This window comes from Lynx canadensis, chromosome D2 (genome assembly GCF_007474595.2).
Source record: "Lynx canadensis isolate LIC74 chromosome D2, mLynCan4.pri.v2, whole genome shotgun sequence".
NCBI classification, from domain to species: domain Eukaryota; kingdom Metazoa; phylum Chordata; class Mammalia; order Carnivora; family Felidae; genus Lynx; species Lynx canadensis.
In genome coordinates, this window is record NC_044313.2 from 32,564,191 (window position 1) to 32,581,026 (window position 16,836).

Consider the following 16,836-nt stretch of genomic DNA (forward strand, 5'->3'; position numbering starts at 1 on the left):
AATTGCTGCCCATGGTTAGCACTGCTGCATTCTATACTGGGATCTGATTCCCTCACTCCTCTGATTCCCCTTTTCCTGGAGGGGATGCATATAGCAGTATTGCATTAGAGATTTAGAATATGAAGCAGAGAGGGCTGTATTTTCACATGGGAAAAGTAGTAACTTAAACCAAAAACATCCCTGCCCACATGTCCTTGAGCCAGTCCCCAACCCCAGGCAGTTCCTCCCTGTACTTAGGCCTTGATGTGACTCCATTTTCACAGGCCCTTCATTTTTCTTTCCAAGGCTCCGACTGGCTGTGTTTACAAGTGAAATGGTGAAGATTTTTAATCTTGGATTGTATGCATATAACATTTCATGTAACTCACATTTTATGTTATTCTACTCAACTATAAAAGGGACATAGGCTTTATGGTGATAAGTCCAGACTGAATGCCAAGAGTTGTATGCTCTTCTGCTGACTCAGCATAACCTTCACAATGACTTCCCCATAACACAGGGATTATAATTAGTGACTGTTTCAAAGGATGCTGTGAGAGTTCATGAAAACCTGTCTCGCATTTCATCCCACTTGGAAATAGTCACATTATAGTATATAGCTACTACACTGTTTCTGCAGTAGCCACTCATCTTTTTCAGTTACTTCCTTAATTCAGCATCTTAAGTAGCAGTGGCAGAGGTAAGGACAGCTTCCCAGTAGACAGTGGAGTGGGCAGGGCTGATAAGTGTTGCACCAAGGATATGGACATGCTGTGATGCTGGCAAACAGAATATAAAAGTATGTATGGAAAGTCCTGTTGCTGCTTTTCAGCATGGGTAGACTATACAGATCATTTGTTCTCTTTTCTGGTTAGAGCTGTTAGAACACAGACTTCATCTGGATCAGTCACGTACAGAGTGGTTGGCAAGTGCCCAGGGGGATGTCTGTCTTGGGGGGCGTGCCTTCCATTAAAGCAATACTGCCAACTCCTGTCTACTTTTTAGGTCTCTTTGACAGCCCCCCAGGGTCAGATGATGCAAAGCTCATTGATATATTTTATCCCGGAGATCAGCAGTCTGTGACCTTTGGAACCAAGTCAAGAGTAGGCATGGGTGGCATGGAAGCCAAGGTAAGGGTCTGATGCTGTTACTGCCTATAACAGCTAAAAAAACCAAACAATATTTTACCCTTTTTGCTTTTTTTTTTAAGTTTTATTTAAGTAATCTCTACACCCAACATGGGGATAGAACCCATGACCCTCAGATCAAAAGCTGCACACTTCTCCGACTGAGCCAGCCAGGTGCCCCTACCCTTTTGACTTTTGTGATTGTTTGGGGGCTAATGGCTAAAATACTAGGCACATACACACTTAAATGTGCACATGTCTAAATACAGGTATAATGCATATTGTGTACCTATATTTTGTCATGTCTGTATATGTATTCTCTTCATTAGTATTACATAGTGCGTTCATGTTATAAAGTCGTCAAGGGCAGGCTCCCTCTCTCCCTCTCCCTCTATATATAATGTTTTTTTTTTTAAGTTTATTCTGAGAGAGTGACAGCACGAGTAGGGGAGGGGCAGAGAGGGAGGGAGACATAGAATCTGAAGCAGACTCCAGGCTCTGAGCTGTCAGCACAGAGCCCAACGTGGGGCTTCAACCCACGAGCTGTGGGATCATGACCTGAGCCAAAGTTGGACGCTTAGCTGACTGAGCCACCCAGGCACCCCCTACTTTAAAGATTTTCTTAAATTTTTTTTTTTTAAAACATTTTTTTCAACGTTTATTTATTTTCGGGACAGAGAGAGACAGAGCATGAACGGGGGAGGGGCAGAGAGAGAGGGAGACACAGAATCGGAAACAGGCTCCAGGCTCTGAGCCATCGGCCCAGAGCCCGACGCGGGGCTCGAACTCACGGACCGCAAGATCGTGACCTGGCTGAAGTCGGACGCTCAACCGACTGCGCCACCCAGGCGCCCCTTAAATTTTTTTTTTAAGTTTATTTATTTTGAGACTGAGAGTGTGAGTGGGGTAGTGGCAGAGAGAAGGGAGAGAGAGCATCCCAAGCAGGCTCCGCACTGTCAGTGCAGAAAGCCTGATGCAGGGCTTGGAACTCACAAACTGTGAGATCATGACCTGAGCTGAGATCATAAGTCAGGTGCTTAATGGACTGAGCCACCCAGGGACCCCAAGATTTTTTATTTTTTTTAAGTAATCTTTACACCCAACATGGGGCTCGAACTCACAACCCTGAGATCAAGAGTCACATGCTCTATTGAGGAAGCCAGCGGTGCCCCCGCTCAACTATTTCTTACGAAATCTTCCAAAAATTTTTCTCTCCCATTAATTGTTCTGAAAAGTAATACTCTTAAGATACAGCATCAATTGTAGGAATGGCAAAGACCTACAAAAGAGATCTACAAAAGTTAAAAGAACTCAGGATCAGATTCTGGTTAAACACCAGGCTGGACACTATGTCGAGGCACAGTAAGTCAAATGTAGAAGTTATGAGTCCTAGTACTAGAGAGTCTTTGAACACTGAGCACAAAAGGCAGATTGGCTCATCTTTAGCACGTACCAGAGTTTGGCTGGAGAGAGAGAGAACAAGGGCTGAGTGTGTTTTCAGAGCTTCTGAGTTGTTCAAAACATTCCTGCATATACTTCAATTGCTCACTATCACATTGTATTCTCTTTTTGCGAGTTTAAAGTATGGATGACTAGACCCTGCAAAAGTCTGAATGTTGTGTTGGGATCTAACCTCTCCTATTAGGTGAAAGCGGCCCTCTGGGCTTTACAAGGTGGCACTTCTGTGGTTATTGCCAACGGAACCCACCCAAAGGTGTCTGGACATGTCATCACAGACATTGTGGAGGGAAAGAAAGTTGGCACCTTCTTTTCTGAAGTAAAGCCTGCAGGTAAGTAGTTCCTCATTGAGTAGTCACACCATGGCCTAAATGAGACCGAAGATTGAGCTCTCCTCTAGGAGTAGAGATCACAAAATTGACGTGTTGATATTCTGAAGTACGGTATTGTTTCAGACACTCTTTGCAAAATTGGACTTTGCTTTGCTTTTGTAAAGTTTAGCGAACCTGCCCAACTAGGCTTCCCATTCTCTCTAAAACCACTATGTTAAAGAATATGAGCATCCATTCTCTTAAGAAACATTTGCTAGGCCTATGCTAGAGGCCTAGAAATGCAAAGACACTTAAGACAGTAAGACATGGTATGTACTCTCAATTGTTCGCAAAGATATTGCCATATAACCTACATTCAGAAATGCAAACACATGAGAGAATATAAGCTAAAGTGGAATTGAAAAGAACTCTACGAGATGTAACTTACCCCGGAAATATAGACAAGTTTCTTGTGTTTATGCCCGAGTTAATCTAGTGTATTCTTTTGCCATTTTATTTGTCTGAGTGACCTCTAGGAAGCAAGCACACCAAGACACTGAGCATTCATTCCGTGCACGTTATGAGTCTGTGCACGTGCTGGGTTGCTGTCCATGATCTGATGTTTGCAAATATTCTTACAGGTCCTACCGTTGAACAGCAGGGAGAAATGGCTCGAGCAGGAGGAAGGATGTTGGCCACTTTGGAACCTGAGCAGGTAATAACCTTAGCCAATAGTTCGGTTGGTTTTCAGACTGAGTCATGTTGTGAGGCTTAGTGCGCAGTCAAGGCTGCCATGTCCCTCTCCATTCCTCTTGTCCCCACAGAGTTATTCTAGTTACAAGTGAGATTCAGATTTGTTCTGCCTTTTCTCTCTCTAAATTTTATTTTCCCTTTTGTCTTTTGTAGTCTGTGGCCTAAGGTAGCTTTTTATCACTATGTTTTGATCAAAAACATCATGAACATGGTGAGACCAAGGAGGTTTCCTAAGCCTGCCACATACTGGACATGGAAATGTAGGAAAACTGCTTATTCTAACACATCTGAGTCCCCTGACTTACCCATTAGATGGACGCTCCAGAGCCTGCCCTCTAGTCAGAGGCCTTCCCACAGTGAAGTGGCAGACACTGCAGGTCTGGAAACAAGGCAGTCACGGAAGCTGGGGATTGGCTTCTCAAAGCCTGTGTTGTTAAGGGTGTTGTGTTTAGATTTTTTCTAGGGAGCACTTTGGCCTGAGAAAAAAGAAAATTTTAAATAACTACAAGTAGAGAAAGGAAAGCAAAGGAAGAGCTTAGCCTGTCTCTCTAAACCACTTCCCTTGGCTTCTTCAGTGATCACACTGATTTGCCACACTTTTTAACCTAGGTGGGTTAAGGATTGAGATCCCTTCAAGCATCCAGGACTGGGTTTTCCCCTTTGAGTGAATTCATTAAATAAGTAATTGTCAAAATTGTCAAAATAAGTAATTGTCAAAATTTACTTAATAAATTATATAGCCAGTGAAACTGAGTATGCAGAGATGTATGTATCATGCCAATTCAAAATGCTAGCCCCCATCTTGGGTTTGGGGACTGATTGTATAATTCATTGTGCCTTTTCCCCACTACCGGGCCGTGGTCTGCTAATCATAATAATCAGGAATGGTAAAAGAGGAAGAAATACAAGAAGTAGAAGGAGATTAGTAGTGAGAGAGGAAGGAAAAAATGAGGGGAGCTGAGGTGTGTAATGGTTGATAGGATGTAAGGAGATTTCAGTCAATGATGACTTTGGATTTAGGAGCAAGGCCTGGCTCATTCAGAGGAGTAGATTTAATGGTATGGGTTCTTCTCGGATTAATGTATTTGCTTGTTTGTTTTACCTTTCTTCCTAGAGAGCAGAGATTATCCATCATCTGGCTGATCTGTTGACAGACCAGCGTGATGAGATCCTGTTAGCCAACAAGAAAGACTTGGAGGAGGCAGAGGGTAAGGACCACTCGATTTGGAGTCAGTGTTATGGAGGGTTTGGTTTTGGTTTTTGTTCTTTGTTTTACTAATAATTCTTACAGTGTAGTCTGCCTAAAGACAAGATTGTTATATGGGGCACCTGGGTGACTCAGTTGGCTAAGCGTCTGTCTTTAGCTCAGGTCATGATCTCATGGTTCATGGGTTTGAGCCCCACATCAAGCTCTGCGCTGTGTGGAGCCTGCTAGGGATTCTCTCTCTTACTCTTTCTCTGCCCCTCCCCTCCTCATGCTCTTTCTCTCTCTCTCTCTCTTAATAAATAAATAAAAACTTTTAGGAATGTAAAAAAAAAAAAAAAGATTGTTATAGAAGAAATTTTATATTATGCGTCATTTTTATTAAAGGCAGCTTGCTAGTATTCAAATTATGCATACAATCTCCAGCTCCTTTCCCAGATACTCTAGTACAGCCCTCCAAAGGAGCTTTTTCTGTACCCACAGGTCATGAGCCATGGATACTATGGCAGTTTCAGGACAAAAAAAAATACTGAGGACTATTTTAGACATTTCACTAATAGCACCCAACACCTACTAAGTAAAGCCTTTCTGTGTGAAGAAATCTTTGATGATAATCTTATACAGTTCTTTAAAGTAAAAGAATTAAGACCCACTGAGGTTAAAGCTGTTGCTCAAGGTCACACAATTAGTTATTAGCAGCAGTCTGACTTCTGACCTCAGTTCTGTCTCTCTGGAAATTCATAAGGACGCACAGTGGCTTACGATCAAAGTCCTGGCTATACATGAGCATGGTGGTCCCCTTTGACTTGCTAAGTCCTTTTCAGGAAATTTATCATAAGAAACTATTTCAAGAAGAGAAAACTGCTCTGTATGTAAAGATTCTTGGAGCAGGGTTATTTATCACACTGAAAACTGGAAACAACCTCAGTGTTTAACAACATAGGTCTGGTTAAATGTGTTAAGCTGTGTCAACTCAGTGGAGTATGTAGTAGTAATTACAACAGTTTTGGCAACATGGAAAGCAAATATGCATTGTGAGGTGGAAAACTAGAATGTAACATTTAACATGCACTGTGTTTGAAACTTGATATTAGGGGCGCCTGGGTGGCGCAGTCGGTTAAGCGTCCGACTTCAGCCAGGTCACGGTCTCGCGGTCCGTGAGTTCGAGCCCCGCGTCGGGCTCTGGGCTGATGGCTCAGAGCCTGGAGCCTGTTTCCCATTCTGTGTCTCCCTCTCTCTCTGCCCCTCCCCCGTTCATGCTCTGTCTCTCTCTGTCCCAAAAATAAATAAACGTTGAAAAAAAAAAATTAAAAAAAAAAAAAAAAGAAACTTGATATTAACACATAGGGAAAAGTGAAGAAAACGGATTGGTATAATTGGTTGGTAAAATGATGATTCAGCTTTTTTCTTAATATAAGGTAGGTTCCTCCTTTCCTAAGCAGAAAACTTTGTATTATTTTATCTTGGTGGGTGTGACTATAAAAAAGAAAGAAATTTTTTATCATCTCATTTCAACATTAACCATAGTAATGATTTGTGATATGTGATTCCACACGATTTTCCCTGGTACATATGTGTGTGTGTGTGCAGAGAGAATCACACCATGCAAACAGTTGTATTTAAATTTAAAGAAAATTCTGAATATGAACTTACCATTATTAGGAGCACCTTGGTGGCTCCGTTGGTTAAGCATCCAACTCTTAATCTCAGTTCATGTCTTGATCTCAGGGTCATGAGTTTAAGCCCCATGTTGGGCTTTACACTGGCCATGAAGCCTACTTAAAAAAAGAAGAAAAAAGTGAACTTACTATAATTCTATTTAAGTTTTTATTTCAAAAGGAAACATCTTTATTGCTTCTGATTATAAAAATAAGGCAATCGTTATAAAACATTAAAATAATGCAGAAAGAGATCATCACTGTTCTTGATGGCTTCCAGACATCTCTACATGCATATATGCAATATTTGTTAAATAGGATATTATCATACATGCTCTTTTGTAGTTTATCTTCTTCAAAAACTATATCCTGGACAGCTTTCCATGTCAGTACATATAGATATTTGTAATAACTGCCTGATAGTTCATTGTCTAAATGTTTAAGCAGAATTTGATTTTATTATGTAAATACTGTGACAAGTATCCTCATTACATGCAAGTTTGCTCATGCAAATGACAAATTTCTGGAGTTGAATTTGCTGGCACAGAGGGTATTGGTGTACATACCTTTACGTGTGAAATATACTGCCAAAAGCCCCCTAGAAAAACTAAGTGGCATGTCATTGTCTTCTCAAGACCCGCTAAACTCGTGTCTGTTCCTAACACAGTGCCGTGTGTTCGGTAAAGCAGCTGCAGCCTGTCCAGAGCCACTCCTTTATCATGTGTTCCTCACACCTCTTCAGGGAGACTCGCAGCTCCTCTGCTGAAACGTTTGAGCCTCTCCACATCTAAATTGAACAGCCTGGCCATCGGTCTACGGCAGATCGCAGCCTCCTCACAGGACAGCGTGGGGCGTGTTTTGCGTCGAACCCGAATTGCCAAAAACTTGGAGCTAGAACAAGTGACTGTCCCAATTGGAGTCCTGCTGGTCATCTTTGAGTCTCGCCCAGACTGTCTACCCCAGGTATGTGCCTGCTATTGGGGTAGGGAAAGAATATATTTCAGGACCCAAAATCTTCCAAAGATGGTTTTCTTTTTTTCTTTTTTTGGTGAGAAGTTCTTATCTTTTTTTCTCTCCCAGAGATAAGTTTTTGAGACTTCTCAGGTGGTTCTTAAAGTAATTTATGTTATTGATTCTTCCAGTGATTCTAAAGTAGGTATTCATATGTCCATTTTACAGTTGAAGAAACTGAAGCTTATAGAAGTTACTATTCCTGTCACACTTATAACAGATGCATCTTCCCTAGCACAGTGCAGGAGCACATTTCTGTATGTCTTCACTCACTGGGGCACTGTGTTCCCTGACCACAGAACCCCTGCTAGCTTACTGCAAGGTCATTCATCTTGTAGCTGGTTTTCCCCATGTGAAAAAGACCCCTTTGTTCTCACTGTCACAGATGGCCTCCTGTAGGTAAATCTCTCAGGAAGAAGAACTTCCAGTAGTTAATGAAAACTAGAATGCAACCCTCTTTAAGGAATTTGACATATTACAGGCTAATGTTGAGAAATCATGTGTTTAAAAGATTTTTTCCAAGAAGCCATGCCTTGATACAGGGTGCCATTAGAGGGTTGTCCCACTGGTTACCCTAAACACTTTAAAATTTGGGGACAGTTTTCCCACCAGACTGACCAGTAGGATGATACCAGCTTTTTCTTTTCACTAGCCTCAAAATCTCAAAGAGAATATCTATTTAAAAACATAAAACAGGGGTGCCTGGCCAGCTCAGTCAGAAGAGTGTGCAGCTCTTGATCTCGGGGTTGTGGGTTCAAGCCCCATGTTGGGCATGGAGCCTACTTAAAATAAACAAATAAATATCTAAAGAAAAACAAAACAAAAACAGCACCTCTTTGCCATAGGGCACAGGGTGACCACAGGAGCCTGAAATGCTTTGTGGTAAATATTCCCTGACATGACCTAAAACCAGATTGTTCACCCCATACCACGGGGTCTGTCCTCAGCCCCTGGTGGGTGCTGGCACACTGCCCCCTCTGGCCACACACCTGTTTGCAGAAATACCAAGTGAAAACTGTAGAACCCGAATCTGCTAGCAGGAATGAGTACGTGATGTTTTTTTGCTGCCTTTCATCCGTACTAACGGATACTTCACGTGGAGAAAGGTTTCTTCTCTAGCCAACTACAGCTCATGTTCCTCACCTGGGATCTTAACTCTGGATGGCATCACAGAATCCATGAATTGTAAAAAATTGTATGCAGTTCTGTGTGCTAGTGCATTTATATAGAGAAGATTTACATTACTTTTTATAAGGGGTCCATGAGCAACAAAACCAATAAAGGATTAAGAGCCACTAATTGAGATTAACATGCTCAGGCAAGGTATTTTAGTAAAGTTCCTTTTATTACATTATAAAAATGGGAAGATTTTCATTCATCCCAAGAACATTCAGGAAGTTAAACTTCAGGGGACTCCTGGGTGGCTCTGTCAGTTAAACATCCTAGACTCTTGGTTTCGCCTCAGGTCATGATCTCACAGTTCGTGAGTTCGAGCCCCACATTGGGCTCCATGCAGACAGTGCAGAACCTGCTTGGGATTCTCTCTGTCCCTCTCTTTCTGCCTTTCCCTCACGTGTGAGTGCATGCGTGCTTTCCCTCTCTCTCTCAAAATAAATATATAAACTTTAAAAAAAAAGTTAAGCTTTAGGCCTTAGATGATCAGGTTAGAGTCATTAACTCTTTGCTTTAAGAGGGTAACTAACCCTCCTCCTGGGTGGTCTGCTTTTTCACTGGAGTATTTCTGCAAACAGGTGTGTGCCCAGAGGGGGGCAGTGTGCCTGCACCAGCCAGGGGCTGAGGACAGATCCCGTGGTATGGGAGTCCTTGGTGAACAAGCTGGTTTTAGGTCATGTCAGGGAGTATTCACCGCAAAGCATTTCAGGCTCCTGTGCTCACCCTGTGCTCCCTACTTGTGCTCCTTTCCCAGAAATCTCCACCACAGCTTGTCCAGGGTCTGACGGGTCTCTAGTCTGCTCCAGGTTCTCAGCACCAACATTTAGAGCTCTCAGAATAGTTACAGGACCAGAGGAAGATGTGGCCAGAGAGGCCACCCAGCCTCAGCCAGAGGCAGCTAAGCTCCCTGTCCTCCACCAGGGCCCAAGTGGGAAGGGGGCCATGTGACGCTGGCCACTTAGGTTACTTTGCTAATGGTGCTAAGGAAGCTATATAGTTCAGTTCCTGAGATTGGGTGCTTTGGCTCTGGAGTCAAGACTTCTGGCCCTGCCAGTTATAAGCTATGAGACTGGGGAGTCACCAACTTCTCTGGGCTTCAGTGTCCTTATCTGTAAAGCAGGAGATAAAACAAGTATTTAATTCACTGGAATATCATGAAGTTTGAACAGATTAGGCCTTATAAGGGCCTAATGACAGGCCTTATAAAAGTGCTCAGCAAACACTGTTAATATATAATAATCACTATAGTATATAAAGTGCTCGGTGAATGCTGTTATTATTACTGCATTTTCTCTTTGGTTCACTGCTCTCTCCCCTTTGATCTGCAGGTGGCAGCCTTGGCTATAGCAAGTGGTAATGGCTTATTACTCAAAGGAGGGAAGGAGGCCACACACAGCAACCGGATTCTTCATCTTTTGGCCCAAGAGGCCCTCTCAATCCATGGAGTCAAGGAGGCCATACAGCTGGTAGGTCCCTGGGAATGAGCCACATCAGACCCAGAGGGGTTGCGTTTGGCGTTTGGGTGTTTGAAGCAAAGCTTACTTAGGTCACGTAAGGCCAAGCCATTTTTATAGGCAAGCTTGACCGGAACAGGGGCTTCCTGGTCCACATGGGTTTTCAGTGGCTTAGTGATTTAGGGCAAGTCAGATGAGACAGATTTTATGAAAGTTTGTCATAAACCATCGTGCAGCATGTAAGAATGAGGTCATGCTATTATCATTTATTGTTATTATGCTCATTATTTTAACCACTGTCTCACTCTCCTCAGTCATCAGGTGGAGTTTTTGAACTAGACAGTAGTAGGTACAGCTTACTGAAAACTTGCTGTGGGCAAGGCAATTCCCATCCGTTGTCTCATTTAGTCTTCACATAAACCGTAACAGGAATGTGCCATCAGAATGAGGGGGAAAAACAGGCTCAGTGGTGAAAGTAACTCACCTAAAATCATGCAGTCTGTTGTAAAGTTTACATTTGAACCTGGGCTAATTCCAGATCCTTCTCTTTCTCCATCAAGGCCTACTTACTCTGACATTCCAGGATTCTGCTGGTTGCTGGGGCAGTGTTTATAAACCCACTGCATTACGTGCCCCATAACAGGAATTGGGTTTTTTTGTTTTTTTTGTTTTTTTTATGTCACCACAGGGGGTGGAAAGGGCACAGATTTTAGGGATTCAGATCCCAGCTCTACCACATCCTACCTTAATCAGATGGGTTTCCTCCCACCCCCACCCTCTTCTTATTGACGTATAACATCCATACAGTAAAGTATACAAATCTTACCTGAAAAACTCTGTGACTTTATCCAAATATCCCCATACACACATACGTAGCCACCAGCCATATCCAACTGTGGAACACTTCTAGCACCCCAGAAGGCTCCCTTGTGCCCTTCCTGATCAGTATGCCCCACCACCACCAAGTAGCCCCTTATTTACTTCTTTCACATTCACCTTTCGCTTATTCTTGAACTTCATTATAAATGGAATCATACAAAATACACTCTTCCGTGTTATGTTTCTTTTGTGTATCTTTGTGTCTGTGAGAACCATCCATATTGTTACATCCAGCAGTAGTTTTCTCTTTTTATCACCATGTGGTATTCCATGTATGTGTGTATACTGCAGTTATCCTTTCTTTTGTTGGCTAACTTTTGGGTTGTTTCCAGTTTTGGGTTATGCAGAAAAAAATTTTACAAACGTTCTCATACGTATGTATTTGTGTTTCTCCTGTAAATAACATGACCGTATGGGTGAATTAAAAATCAAGAGGAAGAGAAAAGGCCATCATCATCTCAGTGTCCTGAAACCAGGGCTTCACCCCAGGGGAGAGCTTGTCAGCGGCACCCGTGGAGAACCAGGACTCCTTAGCAAGACCCAGCCGGTCCTGAAGGCTGTGGTTGGAGAAGCCACAGGGCAGCACCTCCGTTGTGAGCCTCCTGGCCAGCCATAATCTGTAGCTCCTCTGACTTCCAGAGGTAGCACTTGGTACCTTGGTACCATTTTGAAAATTATCTGCCCTGAGTTGCGGTGCATTGTGTCCTAGTCGTATCTTTCCTGCTAGACTCTGAGCTCTTAGACAGCTGGGACATGTCCTCCTGTTTTGTAATGCAGAGCACAGCACCTAATGTGTAGTGTTTGGTTAAGTAGTTGGTAGATGATATCAGGACTCTTATTTTTGGAATAAGTTTTCACAGCACCTGATTTAGTTCTCCCGAGGTACAGACTTTTATCCGTAAAAGGGGTGCTGCTACTTTGTATTTCATGAGGTCAGATGTCATTTTTCTGTTTTTATTCTCTACCTCTTCAGGTGAATACCAGAGAAGAAGTGGAAGATCTTTGTCGCCTAGATAAAATGATAGATCTGATTATTCCACGTGGCTCTTCCCAGCTGGTCAGAGATATCCAGAAAGCTGCTAAGGGGATCCCGGTGATGGGACACAGTGAGGGGATCTGCCACATGTATGTGGATTCAGAGGCCAGCGTCGATAAAGCCACCAGACTGGGTGAGCTAGATGGGGCCTCTGCTGTGTGCAGGCAGAATATTTAGCAGATCCTCTGTGACTTGGGAGCATGTTAATAGAAACAATTATTTGTCTTCCTTCTTTCAGTCCGAGACTCTAAATGTGAATATCCAGCTGCCTGTAATGCTTTGGAGACTCTGTTAATTCACCGAGATCTGCTGAGAACACCATTATTTGACCAGATCATTGACATGCTGAGAGTGGAACAGGTACAAGTCCACAGGACTCCTGTGTCCCTTCCTGTCTTCCATTTTGAGATTTAGAAGCCTGTGCGTAGCTGCCTTACCATTTAAGGCAATTTAAGAAGCAATACTTTTGAGCATCTGCTGTTGTACGGAGTTCTGTGCTAAGTACACAGAGAGGAGTAAAACCTATCCCTGCCTTCTCACAGTCTAGTAGATAGAAGAAACCCATGCTCACATAGCTGTATTACAAAGTAGAATGTGGTAAGTGCTAAGAGGGGTCAAAGATAAGACAGATCACATGGCAGCCCACTAAAAGGACTGTTTCTGGAACCATTTATTCAGGCGGCATAGTTTATTTATTTATTTTTTTAGTTTTTTTTTTTTTTCAACGTTTATTTATTTTTGGGACAGAGAGAGACAGAGCATGAACGGAGGAGGGGCAGAGAGAGAGGGAGACACAGAATGGGAAACAGGCTCCAGGCTCTGAGCCATCAGCCCAGAGCCCGACGCGGGGCTCGAACTCCCGGACCGCGAGATCGTGACCTGGCTGAAGTCGGACGCTTAACCGACTGCGCCACCCAGGCGCCCCCAGGCGGCATAGTTTAAAGTTTATGTTTCTGAACACACGTTTCTGTTGGATTTGGTTTGAAAAGATTGCGCAGAAAAGTTTTCAAACCAGAAATTTATAGGTGTCCACCTTGCCACTAGGGCCTTCAATTAACCAATATTAATGTACTTAATACAGTGGTATTTGGGAGTCCACAATTTGTATGATGTTCTCTCTGGAATATTTTATTACCATTCCATTGAGGTTATAAAAACCAGTGCCAGTAAGTTTCACACAAGTGTATATTCCATCTTAAATTCCTAATTGCACAAAAAAAAAAAAAAAAAAAAAAAAAAAAAAAAAAGATGCTCTCCAGGCAAAAATGGATAGTCTTAAGCTTTCTGGCAGAACACATTGTAAGCTTTAATATCTGATGCCATGGCACCCTTTCAGAATTATGTAAATAAACACAGTGTCTGGATAAAGTGGCTGCTGGCCTTGGTTGCTTTGACCCTGAGTGTGTGTCACTTCCCTTTCATCCTTTAGCTGGAAAAGAAGGCTCTAGTCAGCTTGTAAATGGACATGGTCCCTGTGAGAACCTGAAAGGATTGTTTTGAAAATGAAAATACACCACAAATTAAAATGGGGTCAGATCACGTGATCACTCATGTTTGGAGCCTTACTTGACATTACTGGCACCTATGTATGCCAAACACCACACTGGACTGGGCTGGACTAGACAGGAGGAAACTCTCCTTTAGCCAGGAATAAACCCCTCCAGTCCTGATTCAGACACAAACCTATGATATTCTTAGTCATTCAAGTCAAGATTGCCTTGAAATTCCTCAGATCAACATCAGTCAATGTGTGTACATCATCTTTGTGTTGCGGGAGGTAAACCAGCAGGGTGACTTGCCCAGAGTGAGGGCTCAGGGATGGGTTTCCTGTCCACGGAGAAGGTGGTTGGACCCTAGGCCCGGAGAAAGTGGGGTTGCAGGTAGAAGGGCCTCAGGAGCAACAAGAACAGGACATGCTCTGCTTGTTGTAACTTGAGCAAACGCAAAAGCTTGGTCCCAAAGAACCAAGCCATGGGAGGTCTCAGAGAGTGAAGCCTAAGTGGGATCAGACTTATGACTGGGGCCTTCAGTGACCAGCCTCCAGTTCTTAAATTCCTCCAGCCAGGAGCAGGATGGTGCTGAGCTGAGCCTAGAGCTGGGGCCTGACTGACAAAGTTGGAAATCTGACAGGTAACCATGGTTTGAGGCGGTTGGTTACCAAGTGCTCTTTTCCTCTGAAGCACACTTAGGACTTATCCAGAGAGAAGGGAGTAGAAATATATACAGGCCATCTCCTCCTTTCCATGTGAGTCCAAGACTACGTGTCCCGTATGCAGGGAATGGGATTTTTATAGCCAAGTGTTCATTTTAGTAAGATGCCAGCAGTCAAGGCTTATGTCAGTAGCCTGTTAAATGCCTTGCACATTCTTAACATTCAAAGGCTTCCTGCTTAAATCCCTGCTCCAGTTTTACTGAAGGCCCATTGCTGGCAAGTGGCCAGTCAGCATTTTCGAAAGCAGAGCATCCTGGAGGGTGGTGGGCGGCTCCTAAAAGGAAGTCGAAGGCTGGTTTAGTTGTCCAGGCCACGGCAGCCACGGGCTTCTCCCCTGCAGGCTCATCTGGCTGTTTGATTCTAGACGAAGAAGAGTGAACTGACTGACTGCTCTTGGGTTTATATTGTTACCCCTCGACTTCCTCTGTTCCAGGTGAAAATTCACGCGGGCCCCAAGTTCGCCTCCTATCTGACCTTCAGCCCCTCCGAAGTTAAGTCCCTCCGAACTGAGTATGGGGACCTGGAATTGTGCATTGAAGTGGTGGACAGCGTCCAGGAGGCCATCGACCACATCCACAAGTATGGCAGCTCGCACACAGATGTCATCGTCACGGAGAACGGTCAGTGTGCGTGTGCACACGTGCTTCAAGTGTGCAGCACCTGCTTTTTCTGCTTTGGTCTCCGTGGGGTCCAGCACCTCTCAGCCCTTCTGGCTGCAGGAAAGCATAGTCTGAATACACTAATGATAATACCTGGCGTTGGTTGGATTCACGGGTCTGCTGCATGCTCTCACATCTGCCACATTATATTGTCACAGCAGCCCCAGGGGAGGAGGTGGGGAAGAGATGGTTAGCTCCACTCTGAAGATGACTCCCTCTGTGTCACAGGTATTACCTTTGAACTTCTACAGCAGTCTTTCCGGGTTATGGGAATAAACCCATTTACAGCTGAGGAAACCTAGGCTCGGGAGGTTAAGGGCAGAAGCAGCTCACCACACTCATTCACTCCACAGATAAGTACTGAGAGATACACGTAGGTGTCAGGCACTGGAGGCCCAGCAGTAAAGGCAGCCAGTGGTAAATGGCCTCCTCCGAGGATCTACAGACGGTTTATTGGGGAATCACAACACCACCAGTTTGAATAGCTGACGTTTACTGAGCACTTACGTGTGCTAGGCTCTGGGATGAGTGCTTTGTGGATGCCAAGTCATTTTATTCTCTATACAACCCTATGAGCTAGCTAATATTGCCAGTCTGCATTTTGCTCTGGCACAGAGAGCTTCAGAAACCTGCCCAAGGTCACCCAGCTATTGAGTGTGGAATTGGAATTCAGACTTAGGCATTCTCACACTGGAGCCTATAAATAATATAGTCAGGCCATTGCAGCATCAAGGGTATGTCTACAGGAGGAGATCTGGACTCCAACCCAGTCTTTCCCAGGCAGCTACTCTTTCCATAACAGGGACTGATGAAGCTGGTTAACCTTCTTCCTCTTTAGACTTTTTACAGGTCTGCGTGTTTAATGTGTGGAGAAGCTCTTCAGGGGCCTGGGCCCAGCCCCGATCAGTCACCAGTGCATGACTGAAAGGAGGGATGTTCTCCATGGGTTGGTCACCTTAACTCGGTTTCTTCTCTTTATGCTGCAGAGAAAACAGCAGAGTTCTTCCTCCAGCACGTAGATAGTGCCTGTGTGTTCTGGAATGCCAGCACTCGCTTCTCTGATGGCTACCGCTTTGGACTGGGTAAGAAAGATTCTGGTCATGAGAGAAAGGAGACCCTTTGTGAATCACTATGTGGTACAAAGAGCATAGTGAGGGTGGAGGAGACACCTCTGCTTTACAGTCACATGCTTGATCAAGATGATAGGGACAGAATTGTGGGAGGGAGGTTGATGAGAAAGAATAGTAACAACAATGAGCCAGGAGAAGTCCTGTCTGTAAGCATTTTGCATGCTAAGAAGGTAGGTACTTGTCTTTTCTTTTTCATAGTTCTTTGAGATTCAGAGAAGTGAAGTAACTTGCCCAAAGTCACCCAGCTGTCTTTTAGACCCAAACTTGTACAAGTCCAAAGCCTGGGTTGCTCCCACTACTGTATGGCAGACCACAGCATGTCCACATGCACAGGTTGTGACAGGTGTACATGCCAAGGTCTCTCAAGAGCACTGCTGTGGCAGACTTATTGCTTCAAAGAGACGTAGCCAGGTTGCCTGAGAGTGAGGAGTTCCCCATGAGGACAGGACATAAGAAGGGTTAATACGTATGCTGGGCATTGGAAATAAACAGGTGAGCCCAGAGGTGCAAGGGTGACTTCTAAAACAGACCTCTGAAATAAAAAGCTTCAGAAAGACACCCTCTCCCCTTCTGTTTAGAAATAAAACCTCCAGGGGCACCTGGCTGGCTTAGTCAGTGGAGCATGCGACTCTTGATTTCCGGGTTGGCAGTTCAAGCCCCGCATTGGTATAGAGATTACTTAAAAATAAAATCTTAAAAAAAATTTTTTTTTAATAAAAAGAAAGAAAATCTCTATTCCCCAGTATAAGGATTTTTCAGTGTCTGGTTTTCAGGGGTGCCATTATACAGAGC

At 43.8% G+C, this 16,836-nt stretch overlaps 1 protein-coding gene across 4 annotated transcripts in view; it reads left to right on the plus strand.

Annotated features, from left to right (window-relative positions):
• Nucleotides 1–16,836, plus strand: part of ALDH18A1 (aldehyde dehydrogenase 18 family member A1) — a 42,475-nt gene that overhangs the window by 23,080 nt on the left and 2,559 nt on the right. For all 4 annotated transcript variants that reach the window (XM_030334815.2, XM_030334816.1, XM_030334814.1 and 1 more), the window contains exons 8-17: nucleotides 985–1,109; nucleotides 2,752–2,896; nucleotides 3,517–3,590; nucleotides 4,743–4,836; nucleotides 7,233–7,453; nucleotides 10,003–10,140; nucleotides 11,981–12,176; nucleotides 12,282–12,403; nucleotides 14,689–14,875; nucleotides 15,901–15,996. In XM_030334815.2, coding sequence (XP_030190675.1) covers nucleotides 985–1,109; nucleotides 2,752–2,896; nucleotides 3,517–3,590; nucleotides 4,743–4,836; nucleotides 7,233–7,453; nucleotides 10,003–10,140; nucleotides 11,981–12,176; nucleotides 12,282–12,403; nucleotides 14,689–14,875; nucleotides 15,901–15,996 — 1,398 coding nt within the window. The remainder of the gene's footprint in view (nucleotides 1–984; nucleotides 1,110–2,751; nucleotides 2,897–3,516; nucleotides 3,591–4,742; nucleotides 4,837–7,232; nucleotides 7,454–10,002; nucleotides 10,141–11,980; nucleotides 12,177–12,281; nucleotides 12,404–14,688; nucleotides 14,876–15,900; nucleotides 15,997–16,836) is intronic.